At 39.8% G+C, this 12,561-nt stretch overlaps 1 protein-coding gene across 7 annotated transcripts in view; it reads left to right on the plus strand.

Annotated features, from left to right (window-relative positions):
- Positions 1-12,561, plus strand: part of PLCB4 (phospholipase C beta 4) — a 208,918-nt gene that overhangs the window by 140,171 nt on the left and 56,186 nt on the right. For all 7 annotated transcript variants that reach the window (XM_055725825.1, XM_055725824.1, XM_055725827.1 and 4 more), the window contains 7 exons: positions 2,054-2,162; positions 5,688-5,898; positions 6,533-6,626; positions 7,482-7,561; positions 8,021-8,105; positions 10,701-10,791; positions 11,684-11,779. In XM_055725825.1, the coding sequence (XP_055581800.1) occupies positions 2,054-2,162; positions 5,688-5,898; positions 6,533-6,626; positions 7,482-7,561; positions 8,021-8,105; positions 10,701-10,791; positions 11,684-11,779 (766 nt within the window). The remainder of the gene's footprint in view (positions 1-2,053; positions 2,163-5,687; positions 5,899-6,532; positions 6,627-7,481; positions 7,562-8,020; positions 8,106-10,700; positions 10,792-11,683; positions 11,780-12,561) is intronic.

Below are 12,561 nucleotides of genomic sequence, written 5' to 3' on the forward strand. Positions count from 1 at the left end.
GCAGAACCATACAGGCATTCGTCCTCCCCATGCTTTTAGATGGGTCACCCTCGTATGGTTAAGAATGTCTATTACAGCATAAGGGCATCCTGTATAAGTAACTAGAACAACCAAATGCAATTTTGGTGGACATACACAATTAGTCCTAGGGCCTGTTGTCTTTATAGGCGAAACTTCATGCTTTTTAGTTTCATCAGCTTTGGTGTTACAACTTTCCTGTGCCAACAAGCTCAGTAGTGCAGAATGTTGCCTCATGAGATACTAGTAAGCAATCTTCCTTTTATTTTTTAAGTAAAACTTCATCAGTTGTCAGTTTTACTTTATTTTTTTAAACTAAGTAAAAATGAAGACACGCTTTTGTTCAAATGGAAAAATGAGTGATAGTCACTGCTACAAGATTAATACTTTAAGAGTAATGTTTTACTCTTAGCTCCTTCTGATAAGTCTGGGACTGTTCTAAAGAGGAGACTTTTTGCTTTATCCCATTTATTTTCTTCTGTTTGCTTGTGACTAACTGTAGAAGAAAGAGAGTGGGGAAGAGCACTTTTCTTGAGTTAAAAGCTTCCCTACTATTTCTTACAATTTTTTGAAGTGGTGTATTGTCACTAATGGTATAAAGCTTGTCATTTGTCATGGTAGACTGTAGTGTTGCATGCCAGTGTTGTGTTGTGCGCTGCTTAGCAAGTTATGTCCTGCATCCATCTGCTCTCATATCATATTTCATCTGAGTTTTACTTAGATATCCAGATAGCTGATCTGTAGTGAATGAAACTGCTGTATTTTAGATGCTGCAGACTGTCAGTAGCATTACTTGAAAGATCCCTCCTTAAATGCATGATTAAATTGGCATTGGTTGTAATTTCTCGGAATTAATTAAGCACATATACCAATGTATTGATTGTAAGAGAAGAGACCAAGTGCTTGTTTTTGATTGGATATTGGGTTTTTTTCATGAAAAAAATGTTGAAAAGTTTACACATAAGGAATTACAGCAAATGCTGATAGTGCCGTGCCAAGCCATATCAACACCATCCTGTCCACTCCAAATTATTGATCGCCAATATGGGGGTGGCCTGTTACATTTCTGGATTCTGCTTAAACTAAAGCTTGAAAACTGCACCTACTGGGGTAAAAGTGTTTTCAGTCACATTTATTTCTTTGTTTTATTGCATCTGCTTACATGCCACTACTCCGTTCAATTCTGTTTTTAATTTTCTTTTAATGGAGAATCAGGCACACAGTGTGCAGCTCTAATCCAGCATGGAGGAAAAAAAAAAGTTACATAGCACACTATTAAGTGAAAACTTAAAAACTTCGAGTTTTAGTAGTGTATTAGAAATCACTGCTAAATTGTATCTAAATATTAGATATATTATGAAATCCTCATATTGTAAATTACTGTGAATTGAAGAGATGATACTGTGAAGCTCTTTTAAGTTGTACATATTTCTTCTAAGAACCTGCACTGTTTTTTGAATAGTTAATAATGCAATGTTTCCATGATTCATCAATAATCATCAGTAGATGCATATTTCTAAACTTGGGTTTCAAATTCTGTATTTATAGTATAGCTTTATTTTACTTTTAATTTTTACTTTATCTGTAGATATTGCTGAAGACATGCATTTTTGCAGAGGTGATTACAGTGCCATCAGTCAAGTCTGTCAGTTTACATGACCTGCAAAAAAGATTAGGAAGAGAGAGAAATTGCAAAGGAGAAATTTAGCTATTTATTTTCAACATTTCATTTGCACTTATATGACGTGCAATCATTACTTTCATGAACAGGCAAGAGCAGGACCAGTTATATGAATGCACTGGACTGTGGTTTTTTGAGATCTTTTTATAGTCAAACTGCCTAGGTTTCTTATGAAAGTTAAGATTCGTTTTCTGTCTAAAGCTAAAGTTACTGTTGAATAGTCTGTAAATTTTAGGGCGCTTTTTTTTTTTTAAATGTCCACTTCTTTCTTTCTCATCTGCAGTAATGAAATGCTCTTGGATGATAGCCATGCACTATATTGTTTTGCTGAATTCCATTGTTTTCTAACCTTAGCATCAACGAGATCCTCGCCTCAATGAAATTTTATTTCCCTTTTATGACACAAAAAGAGCCATGCAGATAATTGAGACATATGAGCCAGATGAAGACTTGAAGAGTAAAGGTAAATGTGGGAGGGAATTCAGTGTTCACTGTTTTTTTAGATATTTGGGGAATTTGTTCCAAAGCATCCAGACTTTTAAAAGGGAGCTTATAGTCCTTGTGATCAGCGGGCAAGCACTTGTGTTGCCACCCAGTAAACTATACCAGGAAACGGATCTGATGAAAAATACCTCCCCCTCAAAATCAGCTTTTCTTTAAAAGGATTGTTTCCCTGATCCAGATTACAGTGTGGCTACAAAGACGGCCACCTTGATACTAAAATAGGAGAGGCTAGGATTGAGTAAATAGGGAACAACACAGAGACCCCTAGCCACAAGGTAACATGCATGTGGCTATGGGTGAGGTCTCAGAGAGGCTGCAAAGAGATACTGTGTAAAAATAAAAATTAAAAAAATTACCAGGTGTGCCATGGGGGGTATACATCCACCTTCTTACAATATCATCTGTATAGTGCTTGAGGGCAGCAGCCTAGCTTAGAATAGTGGTGCGTTGAAAAATGTTTTCTCTGAGCAAGAAGATTGCAGGCAGTGTCTCCAAGCCATTCTTGGGCTGTTTGTGTCCTAAGCTGCTATGGGTGTTGGAGGTGTCAGTAGTTGAACTTAGCTCCCAGTTCTTAGCCGTTCTGTTGAAATAGCTTGGGATCAACTACAGAAATTAAAAATATTGCTATCCCCGCCTGTCCTCCATGCCCTTTTGCTGGAAGTCACTTTCATCATAGCATGAAGAGGAGGAGACTGCGCTTTGCAAAGCCCATAGGCCTTCAGCTCCTAACAGGAATGCACTTCTTCTAGACATTTAGGCTAATGTGTCAAGCTAGCACTTGAGAGGCAGAATAGCTTTTACACATCTGCTAGTGCTTCCCCTGCTCCTCCTGAAGGATGTGCAACATCAGAGGCAGACAACAGGAGGAAGCAGTATCTTAAATTGCTTCAGTAAATCCGAGGCAGCTCTCACTTGGTGCTGCGGCCTTGTTGGGTTCCCTGTGTGTCTTTATGTTGCTTTATGATCACAGGAGTTGACACCAGCAATGCGTTCCGCAGCAACACCTTTCACTTTCTTTAGGCCAACGGTTGGGAAGAGTTTATGGGTGTGTTCCTCAGACTACAAACTTAAGGAAACCTTCTGTAGGTGGATGTATAGCTTTCACCATTCCTTATAGTACTTCAGTCGTTTTGACCAGACCGCTAGGGGAAGAGCTTGTACTGTATATGCTACTCCAGATGCTGCATTGTATGCTGGGTTAATAGATTGCTTTTTTATTAGTGTGAAAACATGGACTTTCCAGGCATCACCTGGGAGAGGAGGAGGTATTTCTCTTATCTAGAAGTATTTTGTACATGTTATGAGGATTTTCCACTCACAAGCAGTGTAACTTACTTCTCTTCCTCTCTACATGAAGTAGAATTCTCCAGGTATTAATAATTACTTGATTTTAGTAAACTCTTCCCTTTTTTTTTTTTTTTTCTTAAAAAAGCACTCATCTGTGATTCTTCTTGATGCCAGTGTATTTCACATATCTGCCAAAATAAGGAAGGCATACTAATGTAGCGGCCACCTCCTTAGGGGTGGAAAATGTAAAAACATGTTTTATGAAGGTGGAAATTAATATAGAACTGGAAAACAATGTTCAGTAATTTGCAAAGAAGAGGATTTTGCAGGCACCAGGCTGTAGCAAGGGAATTACATTGGCTTATTATTTTAGTCAATAATTGAATCTTGGCTAATTATTTAGGGTTTTTTTGATTTATATTTCTAACAGGTTCTAAGTAAATTTGGTAAAGCTGCTGCAGGGATAGGGTTATGGAGAGTAACAACAGAAAAACAGCAGTGTCCTCTTACAGTGTTAGTCCATTGGTTGTATTCACAGTGCAATCAGAAAAATGATTTCATACAATGTGTTGAACCTTAGTATGGAAAGATGGCAAGAAATTATCTCACCAGTGGCTATTCTCTGCAGTCTCTTTCCTCTTCTTACATATAACTTTGCTGCTGAGTAAAATAATTAAACTCGGCACCCTTTTTTGCTAAATTATGTAGATTAAGAAACAAGGCTGATGCACAAGGCAGTAGCAATAAGCTACTTCAGTAACAGAAGACATAAAGCTGCACAAGTTAATGCTGCGGTTTAGTAACCAGAGTCTGCTCAAGAACACTACAAAAGCAAATTCTTCCACCTGGTCAGTTCATGTCAAACATATGAAGACCAGTCTGTTCAGCACAGAGCTCTGTTAAGTTGCTTAAGTCTCAGCCATTATTTGTCTAGAACACCTGCCCAGCTGTGACTTTTCTACTGCATGATGCATTAGATGCACGGTGATTAATAAAATAAAAGCATTCTTAAAGCTGAAACTTCCATTTTGCCTCCCTTTTCCCCCCTTCTTCCAAAACTCAGTATCAGCTGAGAAGATAAGAATAAGACATTCCACAACATTTCACCTCTGGCTGACACTGAGCACAGAAAATTTAAGCTCCAGTAGAGGATTTTTTCAAAGTTAGGAGCAGAACAAAAAAAGCAAGATTACTGGAGTTAACTTGTATAAGAGAAAATGCAGTCTTAAAGAAAATGAAAATAAGAATGCTGCAACCTGTGCTTTAACAATAGCAGAGTGTTAATACATGACTTTAGGAAGAGCAATCTCCAAATTAGTGCCAGATAACCATCTTCTGCAGTGACTCTTTGTGAGTAATCTCTTCTCTCCAACCCCAGATAATTTTTCATTCTCTGGGCCACCTTAAAACTGATATTGTAGTACTGCTTATTCTTACTTTCTTTTCATTAGAATTTGTTCCTTGATATATCATTTTTTTATACTTTATGAAGCATATAATAGCAGAGAAATGAGACAAGTGTTATGCATTCTATCCTCTGAATTACTGTATGTCCTGTGTTCATTGTAGAAAATTACTTGCCGTTCATTATAAAGGAATCAACCTGCATTTCAAACAGTAAACTTGAAGATACCTTAGGTTTTCCTAATGCTTTGCAAATGAAAAAATACAATCGTTTTCAGGTATACCTCCACTTGTTTTTGTCAGTGGAGAACAGTCACTGCACATGCTGCAAGCTGATTAACAGCAATGTGGCAGTCAGGGCAGGACTAAATATAAGAGAGTGGAGAAAAGTACCGTAGAAGACTGGTACATGCAAACCCACAATTTCTGGCTTACAAAGTTCCAGAGCCCCAAATTGTTGGGAGTATTCTGAGGAGGTGTCACTACTTACTTGCCGCCTTCACATCCTGTTGATGCCTTAGGTCTACTAGTGGCGAGTGCTGGACATAGGATAGTGAGCTAGGAGGGCACCTGATTTTTCTTCTTTTGTTATCTGGGAACACAGTGGCAGATTTTGCACCAGAGACACAGTTGCTGGTCAGCTTGGAGCACTGGAAGGGGAAAGTTTCTTTTGCTTGCAAAAGCCTATGTAAATATAGCTTTTGTTCTAGGATTCCTGCTCTGTGAGGCAGTTTGATTCCTGCCCGCTATAAATTTCTAGTAGTAATTCCCCATGCTTTCTTCTTCCTTCTAGGAGTCATATCAAGTGATGGGTTTTGCAGATATTTGATGTCAGATGAAAATGCCCCAGTTTTCCTGGACCGTTTGGAATTATATCAAGAGATGGACCATCCTTTGGCTCATTATTTCATCAGTTCCTCTCACAATACGTATTTAACAGGCAGGCAGTTTGGTGGCAAGTCTTCAGTGGAGATGTACAGACAAGTGCTTTTGGCTGGATGCAGGTTGGAAGCAGAAGATAACAGCCTTCAATATTTGTGAATCTAATAGTTTAAACCTACACAATATACCTTGGTGTTGATACATTGCATAATTGAATATATAAATTTATGAATGTGGTAAATGAAAATACACATGTTTAAGATGCCATTTTTCTCTCAAAAAAAATGTTGAAAGGCAGCAGAATGTAGCAATTGATGTCAGGAGAGAGTTTGTGAGAAACAGAACAGAAGTTTGATCTCAGAATGACAACTGAAGAAGTTCAGAGGGCTTTCTGCTTTGTAATTAACAAGTTTATATGTAAATGAGAATCAGATTATGATTTCCTGCTTCATTTCTTGACATACTGGAATGTGTCATAGTTAACTGAGTAAGAGAATAAGTTAGAGTGTTACAGTGCTAAAAACATTATTATTCAGGGGTAAATGTATTGACTCACACGTACTATATTTAGGGTAGTATAACCGAAGTTATAAAAGCAGTCTGAAATTACAGATGTGCAGCTTAAAAGGAATTGTGTAATGCCCAAAACTGCTTTGTAACTTACTGCTCTGAACATCACTGCTCAGAACACATCCCAGATAGCTTGCCTGTACGGAAACACTAAGGAAGCTGACATCGTTTTTCATGGGTCTTTAGGTGTGTTGAGCTGGACTGTTGGGATGGCAAAGGTGAAGACCAGGAACCAATAATAACGCATGGAAAAGCAATGTGTACAGATATTCTTTTCAAGGTAGGTGCCTGACCTCTACACCTGGCAGTAAGCCCCAGTAGAACCCCCGGAGAAGAATCCGTGCAGGATACCTTTCCCTCCTTAGCACCCAGACACTGCTCCCTTGCTACAAACTGACAGATTCCATAGGTGCAGTTTCTTGCCCCTAGATCTTAGGGCTCATTTTTGACTGACGTCATATACCCCTGTGTTAGGTCTGCCTTTCCACAGAAACTGCAGGAAGCAGGCTTCCTTCTTTTACCCCATATTTTCACATCTTGTGGCTCTTTGCACCACAGAATGAATATCTTCTCCACTGTCTGAGAAGTTCCTTACTGTGGAAAAAGCCTGAAGATGCCGGATTTACTTTGGGAATAGAAATTCTTCCGGGCAAGAGAAGATGGCAGCAGATTCAGTGGTAGTGTTGATGGGTTCTGGGTGAAGCTGCCATCATGCTGCAGGCACAGTGACGCATCTGTTGGGTGCTCAGTCCAGGTTGTTTTAGGGGAACGGAGAAGAATGAGCATGGCTTCACTTGGTGCATTTGAGACTGGGGTCTCTGTTTCTCAGGGTGGGGTGGAGAATAAAAAAATCTTTTCAGTATGATTGTAATTTGATCTGTTCTAATTTGAATCCTATTAGAATCATAGGATCGTTTAGGTTGGAAAAGACCTTTAAGATCACCAAGTCCAACCGTTAGCCCAGCACTGCCAGGTCTGCCAGTAAGCCACAACCCTAAGCGTGACATCTAGGCATCTTTTAAATACTGCCAAGGACGGTGACTCAACCATTTTTCTGGGCAGCCTGTTCCAATGCTTGACAACCATTTCGGTGAAGAAATTTTCCTAATATCCAGTCTATTATTGTATTTTATAGGATGTAATTCAAGCCATTAAGGAAACAGCATTTGTTACATCAGAGTATCCTGTCATTCTTTCATTTGAAAATCACTGCAGGTATACAGTGCACTTTTTTTTTTCTTTTTTTTTTATAGTGCAATATATGGCAGAGATGATATAGCTCAAAAATATTAAAAATTGAGTGTACTTGAAAACTGTGTAGGGATATGCAAGTATATTGAATATCACTTGGAAGAGACTATAGTTTAATATACTAGTCAATCTTTGTCTAGCTTAATAATGGCAGTATTTTTATCTGCATTAAAGCTGTGAAATATATTTGGATGTTCCATTAGCTGTGTGGGATTCAGTTAATCTGCTTTTTTGCTCTTATTAATTCATCTATGTCAGATAATAGACTTTTATTGACAAAATAATTACAGTAAAGTTAATACTTCTCATTTGAGAGAAAGTGGGCCGTATATAATTTGGGATGTCTACATTACTTAGTATTCTGTTTTGTTCAGTAATAGTGGTTTCTTTTTTATATTTAAAAATTAACGTGATCTTTTCTAGCAAATATCAACAGTACAAGATGTCAAAGTACTGTGAAGATCTTTTTGGAGATCTCCTGTTGAAGCAGCCTCTAGAAACGCATCCAGTATGTTATATTCTACCAGTTGTTTTTTATATTAGCTGTATTTATAAGAGATGCTAAACTGGGATCGTATCACCTGTAGTGCTGTGTGCTGCCAGTCTTGTTCTTTCAAAAATGACTAGGGCTTTTGGGTGTCTATGCTTTTTGCTACAAACTTGTCCTTATCTGATTTGTTTAATCTGTTTTGTACAGGGCTCTGATGAGCAGCCTGGGGAAATCCATCCCCTTGATGTGTGATGTAATATCAGCACGTACATAAAATACACCACATATATTGTATTTGCAGGTCATACGTAACTCTGAAATTGTCAGTCACTGTTGAAAACCAGTTAATTATAAATTGCATGGCCTCAGCTGAGGAAACCTCTTCCCAGCCTCACTTGGCATGTTTCGTGCTCCAGATCAGGTCCTACAGTCTAGGTGGCCCCCACTACTGCATGAAGAATTAAATTAAGCACAAAGAGTTCCCTGCAGTCTCATTTGGACTATCAAGTGCACTGTAATCTGCACACATTTCTCTCTCCTGCATGGCAGGAGATAATAAAAGACACTCATTCGCAAACACAATATTTGAGACTTTAATAGCTTGTTACCCAGTGCTTGCAGCTACTCCTCCAGGCTTTCCTTACTCTCGTGAGGAACGTGCTTACCGTCTGCCAGCAGCCACCCAAAACCTGCAGATGCTTTTTAGTGCTGAGGGGGACCACAGCAGAGAGGACTCTGCCTTACCTTTCACCTCCTGTCCATGTGACCCTGGCAGAGGGGCTCCCGGCATTATCATCCCTAGAGCTGTGCTTTTCTTGGCTTTCCTTGCGTGTTGTAGGGATGGCAGTGCACAAGGTTTTGTGAATATCAGGTTGCTGCCCTGAAAAGTGCATCCCAGAGAAGTAAATCTGTAGTGTTCCCCTGTAATGTATGTAGCACCTTGCCACATTCCTCACAAATGACAGTTTCCAGTGGCTTTCAGGGAAGCCTAAAATACGGCTGGCCAAAGGCTGCCATGCTGCTACCTCAAGGCCCAGTGTTTAGCCTCAGCTGCCTCTGCTCTGTAGCATGAGACTGAGCCTTCTGCATTTTGTGTCCATCTCTCCTCATGGGTAAATCCAGTCCCTAGCTGCTCACAAAGCAAATGTTGCTGAGATGGCAGGAGGAGCTTGAAACTTGTATTTTATGAGTCCTTGCTTTCTGGTACCTCAACTAGTCGATGGAGGAGGGTGGACTTAAAAGAGACGTTGTAGTGGCTGAAGCAGATTTGGTTTTAAGCAAAAGCAATTATTTGTCCAAATGAGCATCCAACTGTGCCCTTGCTTGGGGATGCAGACTGTCATCTTGGAAGCCTGGGGATAAATGAGCTCTGCGGCACTGACATCTAGTGGAATCACAACCCAGGTGCTCTCGGGAACAGCTGTTCTTTCTTCATCCGGCACACTGGAACTCCCATGACTGAGCTAGCCTGGTGGTTGTGGAGGTTTGCACCCATTCCTGTGGGACTGGGTTGATTTGTGGGTTTGGGTTTATTTTTTGTTGGTTTTGGTTTTTGGGTGGGGTTGTTTGTGGTTGGTTTTCTTTTTCTTTCTGGGCTGTTTGTCACCTCTGCTGCTTTTATTTGGTTTCAAGTCATGGTGCTTTGTTGTTTTGTTTCTTCATATAACATGCTGCTTCTGCACAGCTCAGAGTTGGATTTAAGAATAAGAATATCTTAAGAATATCTGATTATGTCTTCTAATAATTTTTACTAGTCCTGGAAATATCTTCTACTCCTGTATCATTAGTTCACAGGAAACTACAGTCCGTAGTACCAGCGACTCCCCGCTTAATAGTCTTACCAGCCTGAGGTAGAGAGGGTGCTAATTACCATGCCCAAATCTCTGGTTTTTAACCTCAGTGATGTGATGGGACTTAAATCAGAGGAGTTTGTACTTTTTCTTTTTTCTCAGTAATATTTTATCTCCTTCCCCAAACTGGAACAAATCTTAAAGTAGTACTTCCTGGTGTATGTGAAACTTGCCATTTGCCTTTCACAAATACTGAAGATGTGACCCTGTAGCCCTAGTGGCAGAAATAGTCCTCATTACCTAGCTAAAAACTGGGTAGTTTTCCATTCACCAGTGCCAGCCCATTTCTACTCTGCAACTATGTGTGGGCTGCCGCACTTGCGTTATTGCAGCTTGAAGGGACCATAAAAGGTGACTTATTTAGAGATCAAATGATAATGGGCTAAACTGTGACTTGGACTCTGTGTGAACCACAGGGAGAGAGGGAAAGTAGAAAGTCCTCTAATGAGGAGTTGCAGATTGCTTCTGTGCAGGCAGGAGAGGGAGGGAGACGTTTTGAGCAGTGCAGCTGAGGATGGCATAGGCTGGAGACCAACATGCTGGATTCAGCCAGCAACATTTACCTGAGCACAGCCTTCCTCTGGGATGGTGAAGAAGCAGAAGCAACAATAAAACGGCAGTCACACTGTCTCCCAGGGTTTGGCCTGAGGCGGCACTGCTTCTTCACTGCCCTTTACTATTGCTGTCCTGAAGTCAAGATCCCAGACAGGGACACAGAGGCCAAATAGCTCTTATTAAGCCTTTTCTTTAAATTATTTTACAGCTTGATCCAGGTAAAGCCTTACCTTCTCCTAATGACCTCAAAAGAAAGATTCTCATAAAGAATAAAAGGCTCAAACCTGAAGTAGAAAAAAGTAAGTAAGCTTGTCAAGTATTAAATTAAATGAAAGTCTAGATAGATACAAAGATACTTTGTTACTGAAGTTTCTAAATTGCTTGTACTTTAGTGTTGGAAGAATATGAATTCTATGTAAATAACATTTTGTTTGCCCTTGTGTTTCGAATGAGTGCCAGACTCTGGGCATTGATATCAGCGTGTAACATAGACATAGATAGGCCTAGAAATGTAATCCCGGGACTTTTATCAGATTGCTGGTTGAGCTAAAATATAACGCAGATAGAATCTCTTGTAAATTCTGCCTACACTGGTATGTTTGCATTGCTGGGGTTTTCCAGGATAAGCATAAAATGAAATGGAATTTCAAATTGCTGCTTTTGCTGTTGTTGCCAGTTTTGATATTTATCTTCTTTCAATAATAATGTTGCTGTGTTAGTTTCCAGTATGGCTGTAGTGATAAACCCTGGTCCTTCTCAATTCAAAGATAAGCATGCAGACCTTCCACTGACTTCAGTCATACATGACTATGTTCATACTATCTAACTGAAATGCACATGGGAACATAAAATCCAAGCACTTTGCCTCCATTTGCATAGATCAAGCACCAAAGAGATAGGGGTCTATTTATTCTTTGAAGAAGGAATATGCTTGCTTCAAAGGCTTTTTTGTTAACTTCAGTGAGCTTTGGATACAGTCCTTACTGACTGCTTATCAGTTCTAACAACAGCGTATGTCTAATGATGCTCCTATTCTGTAAAATTTTATTGCTAAATGGAAACTTAGAGAACCCATTAAATAAAAGTACGTCTTGGGATCAGAGAACCATTTATGATTGTTCTCATGTATTTCTTTGTGCTACAAACTGTTTCATGTCATGGCTAATTTATTTTTATTTTTCTTATTAACAGAACAGCTTGATGCTCTGAAAAAGATGATGGAGGCTGGGGAAACTACTGCTCCTGTAAATATCCTTGAGGATGATAATGAAGAAGAAATAGAAAGTGGTAAGGATTTTATAGAGAAGGGCTCTCAAACATTGCCTGTGGTAAATCAGTAGGCTGGCATGAGCAGCTAGTATGCCCGTTACCCATATGCCCACGGTCTGTGGCAGCAGCAGTAAGTCTGGGCTCAGTGCAGGACCACTGATCTCCAGCCTTACCATCTCATCTCAGATACATACCGCAGCTGCTCCTGGCTCTGTGGCAGGCGGTGGTAGGAACGTGAGCTTGGGTGGTAACTTCCACTTAAAGTTCAAAAGTCATGTTGGAGCAGCAACCAAATCAGATTTTCATTGTGTGTGTGTGAGAGAGACAGACTGGGAAGCTATGATCTTTGCTTTGTAAACAGATTTTGTCAGTATTTTTACTACTTGTGTCAACACCAGATTGGATTATTGCATTATACTTTATAAGGATAAAATGAGGGATAGGATTTTTCTTGCCAAACTTTGGGTATCTTCAGTGTAAACTTCTAGCTCAGAGCCAGTGATGTGGAATGTGTTTATGGCCAACAGAGAAAAATAGACATATCTAGGGTACGATTCACCTTGTCTGTTTTAAATGTCCACCTTCAGAAGAGGTGAATCATGCATTACCTGCAAGTGACTGAACCATGGTACTGTCCTGTGACCCATGTCATGCCTCTTGGTCCTCTCCTTGAGTTCCCCCACACACACACCCCCAACCAGTACAAAGCCACTGCTGTTGCAGTCAGTAGAGGTCCTCATGAAAAGATATTCTTTGTGATGCAAATCTTAGTATCTCTCCTTGCAATGCTAAAAAAGGCT

Source organism: Falco cherrug, chromosome 13 (genome assembly GCF_023634085.1).
Source record: "Falco cherrug isolate bFalChe1 chromosome 13, bFalChe1.pri, whole genome shotgun sequence".
Classification (NCBI taxonomy): domain Eukaryota; kingdom Metazoa; phylum Chordata; class Aves; order Falconiformes; family Falconidae; genus Falco; species Falco cherrug.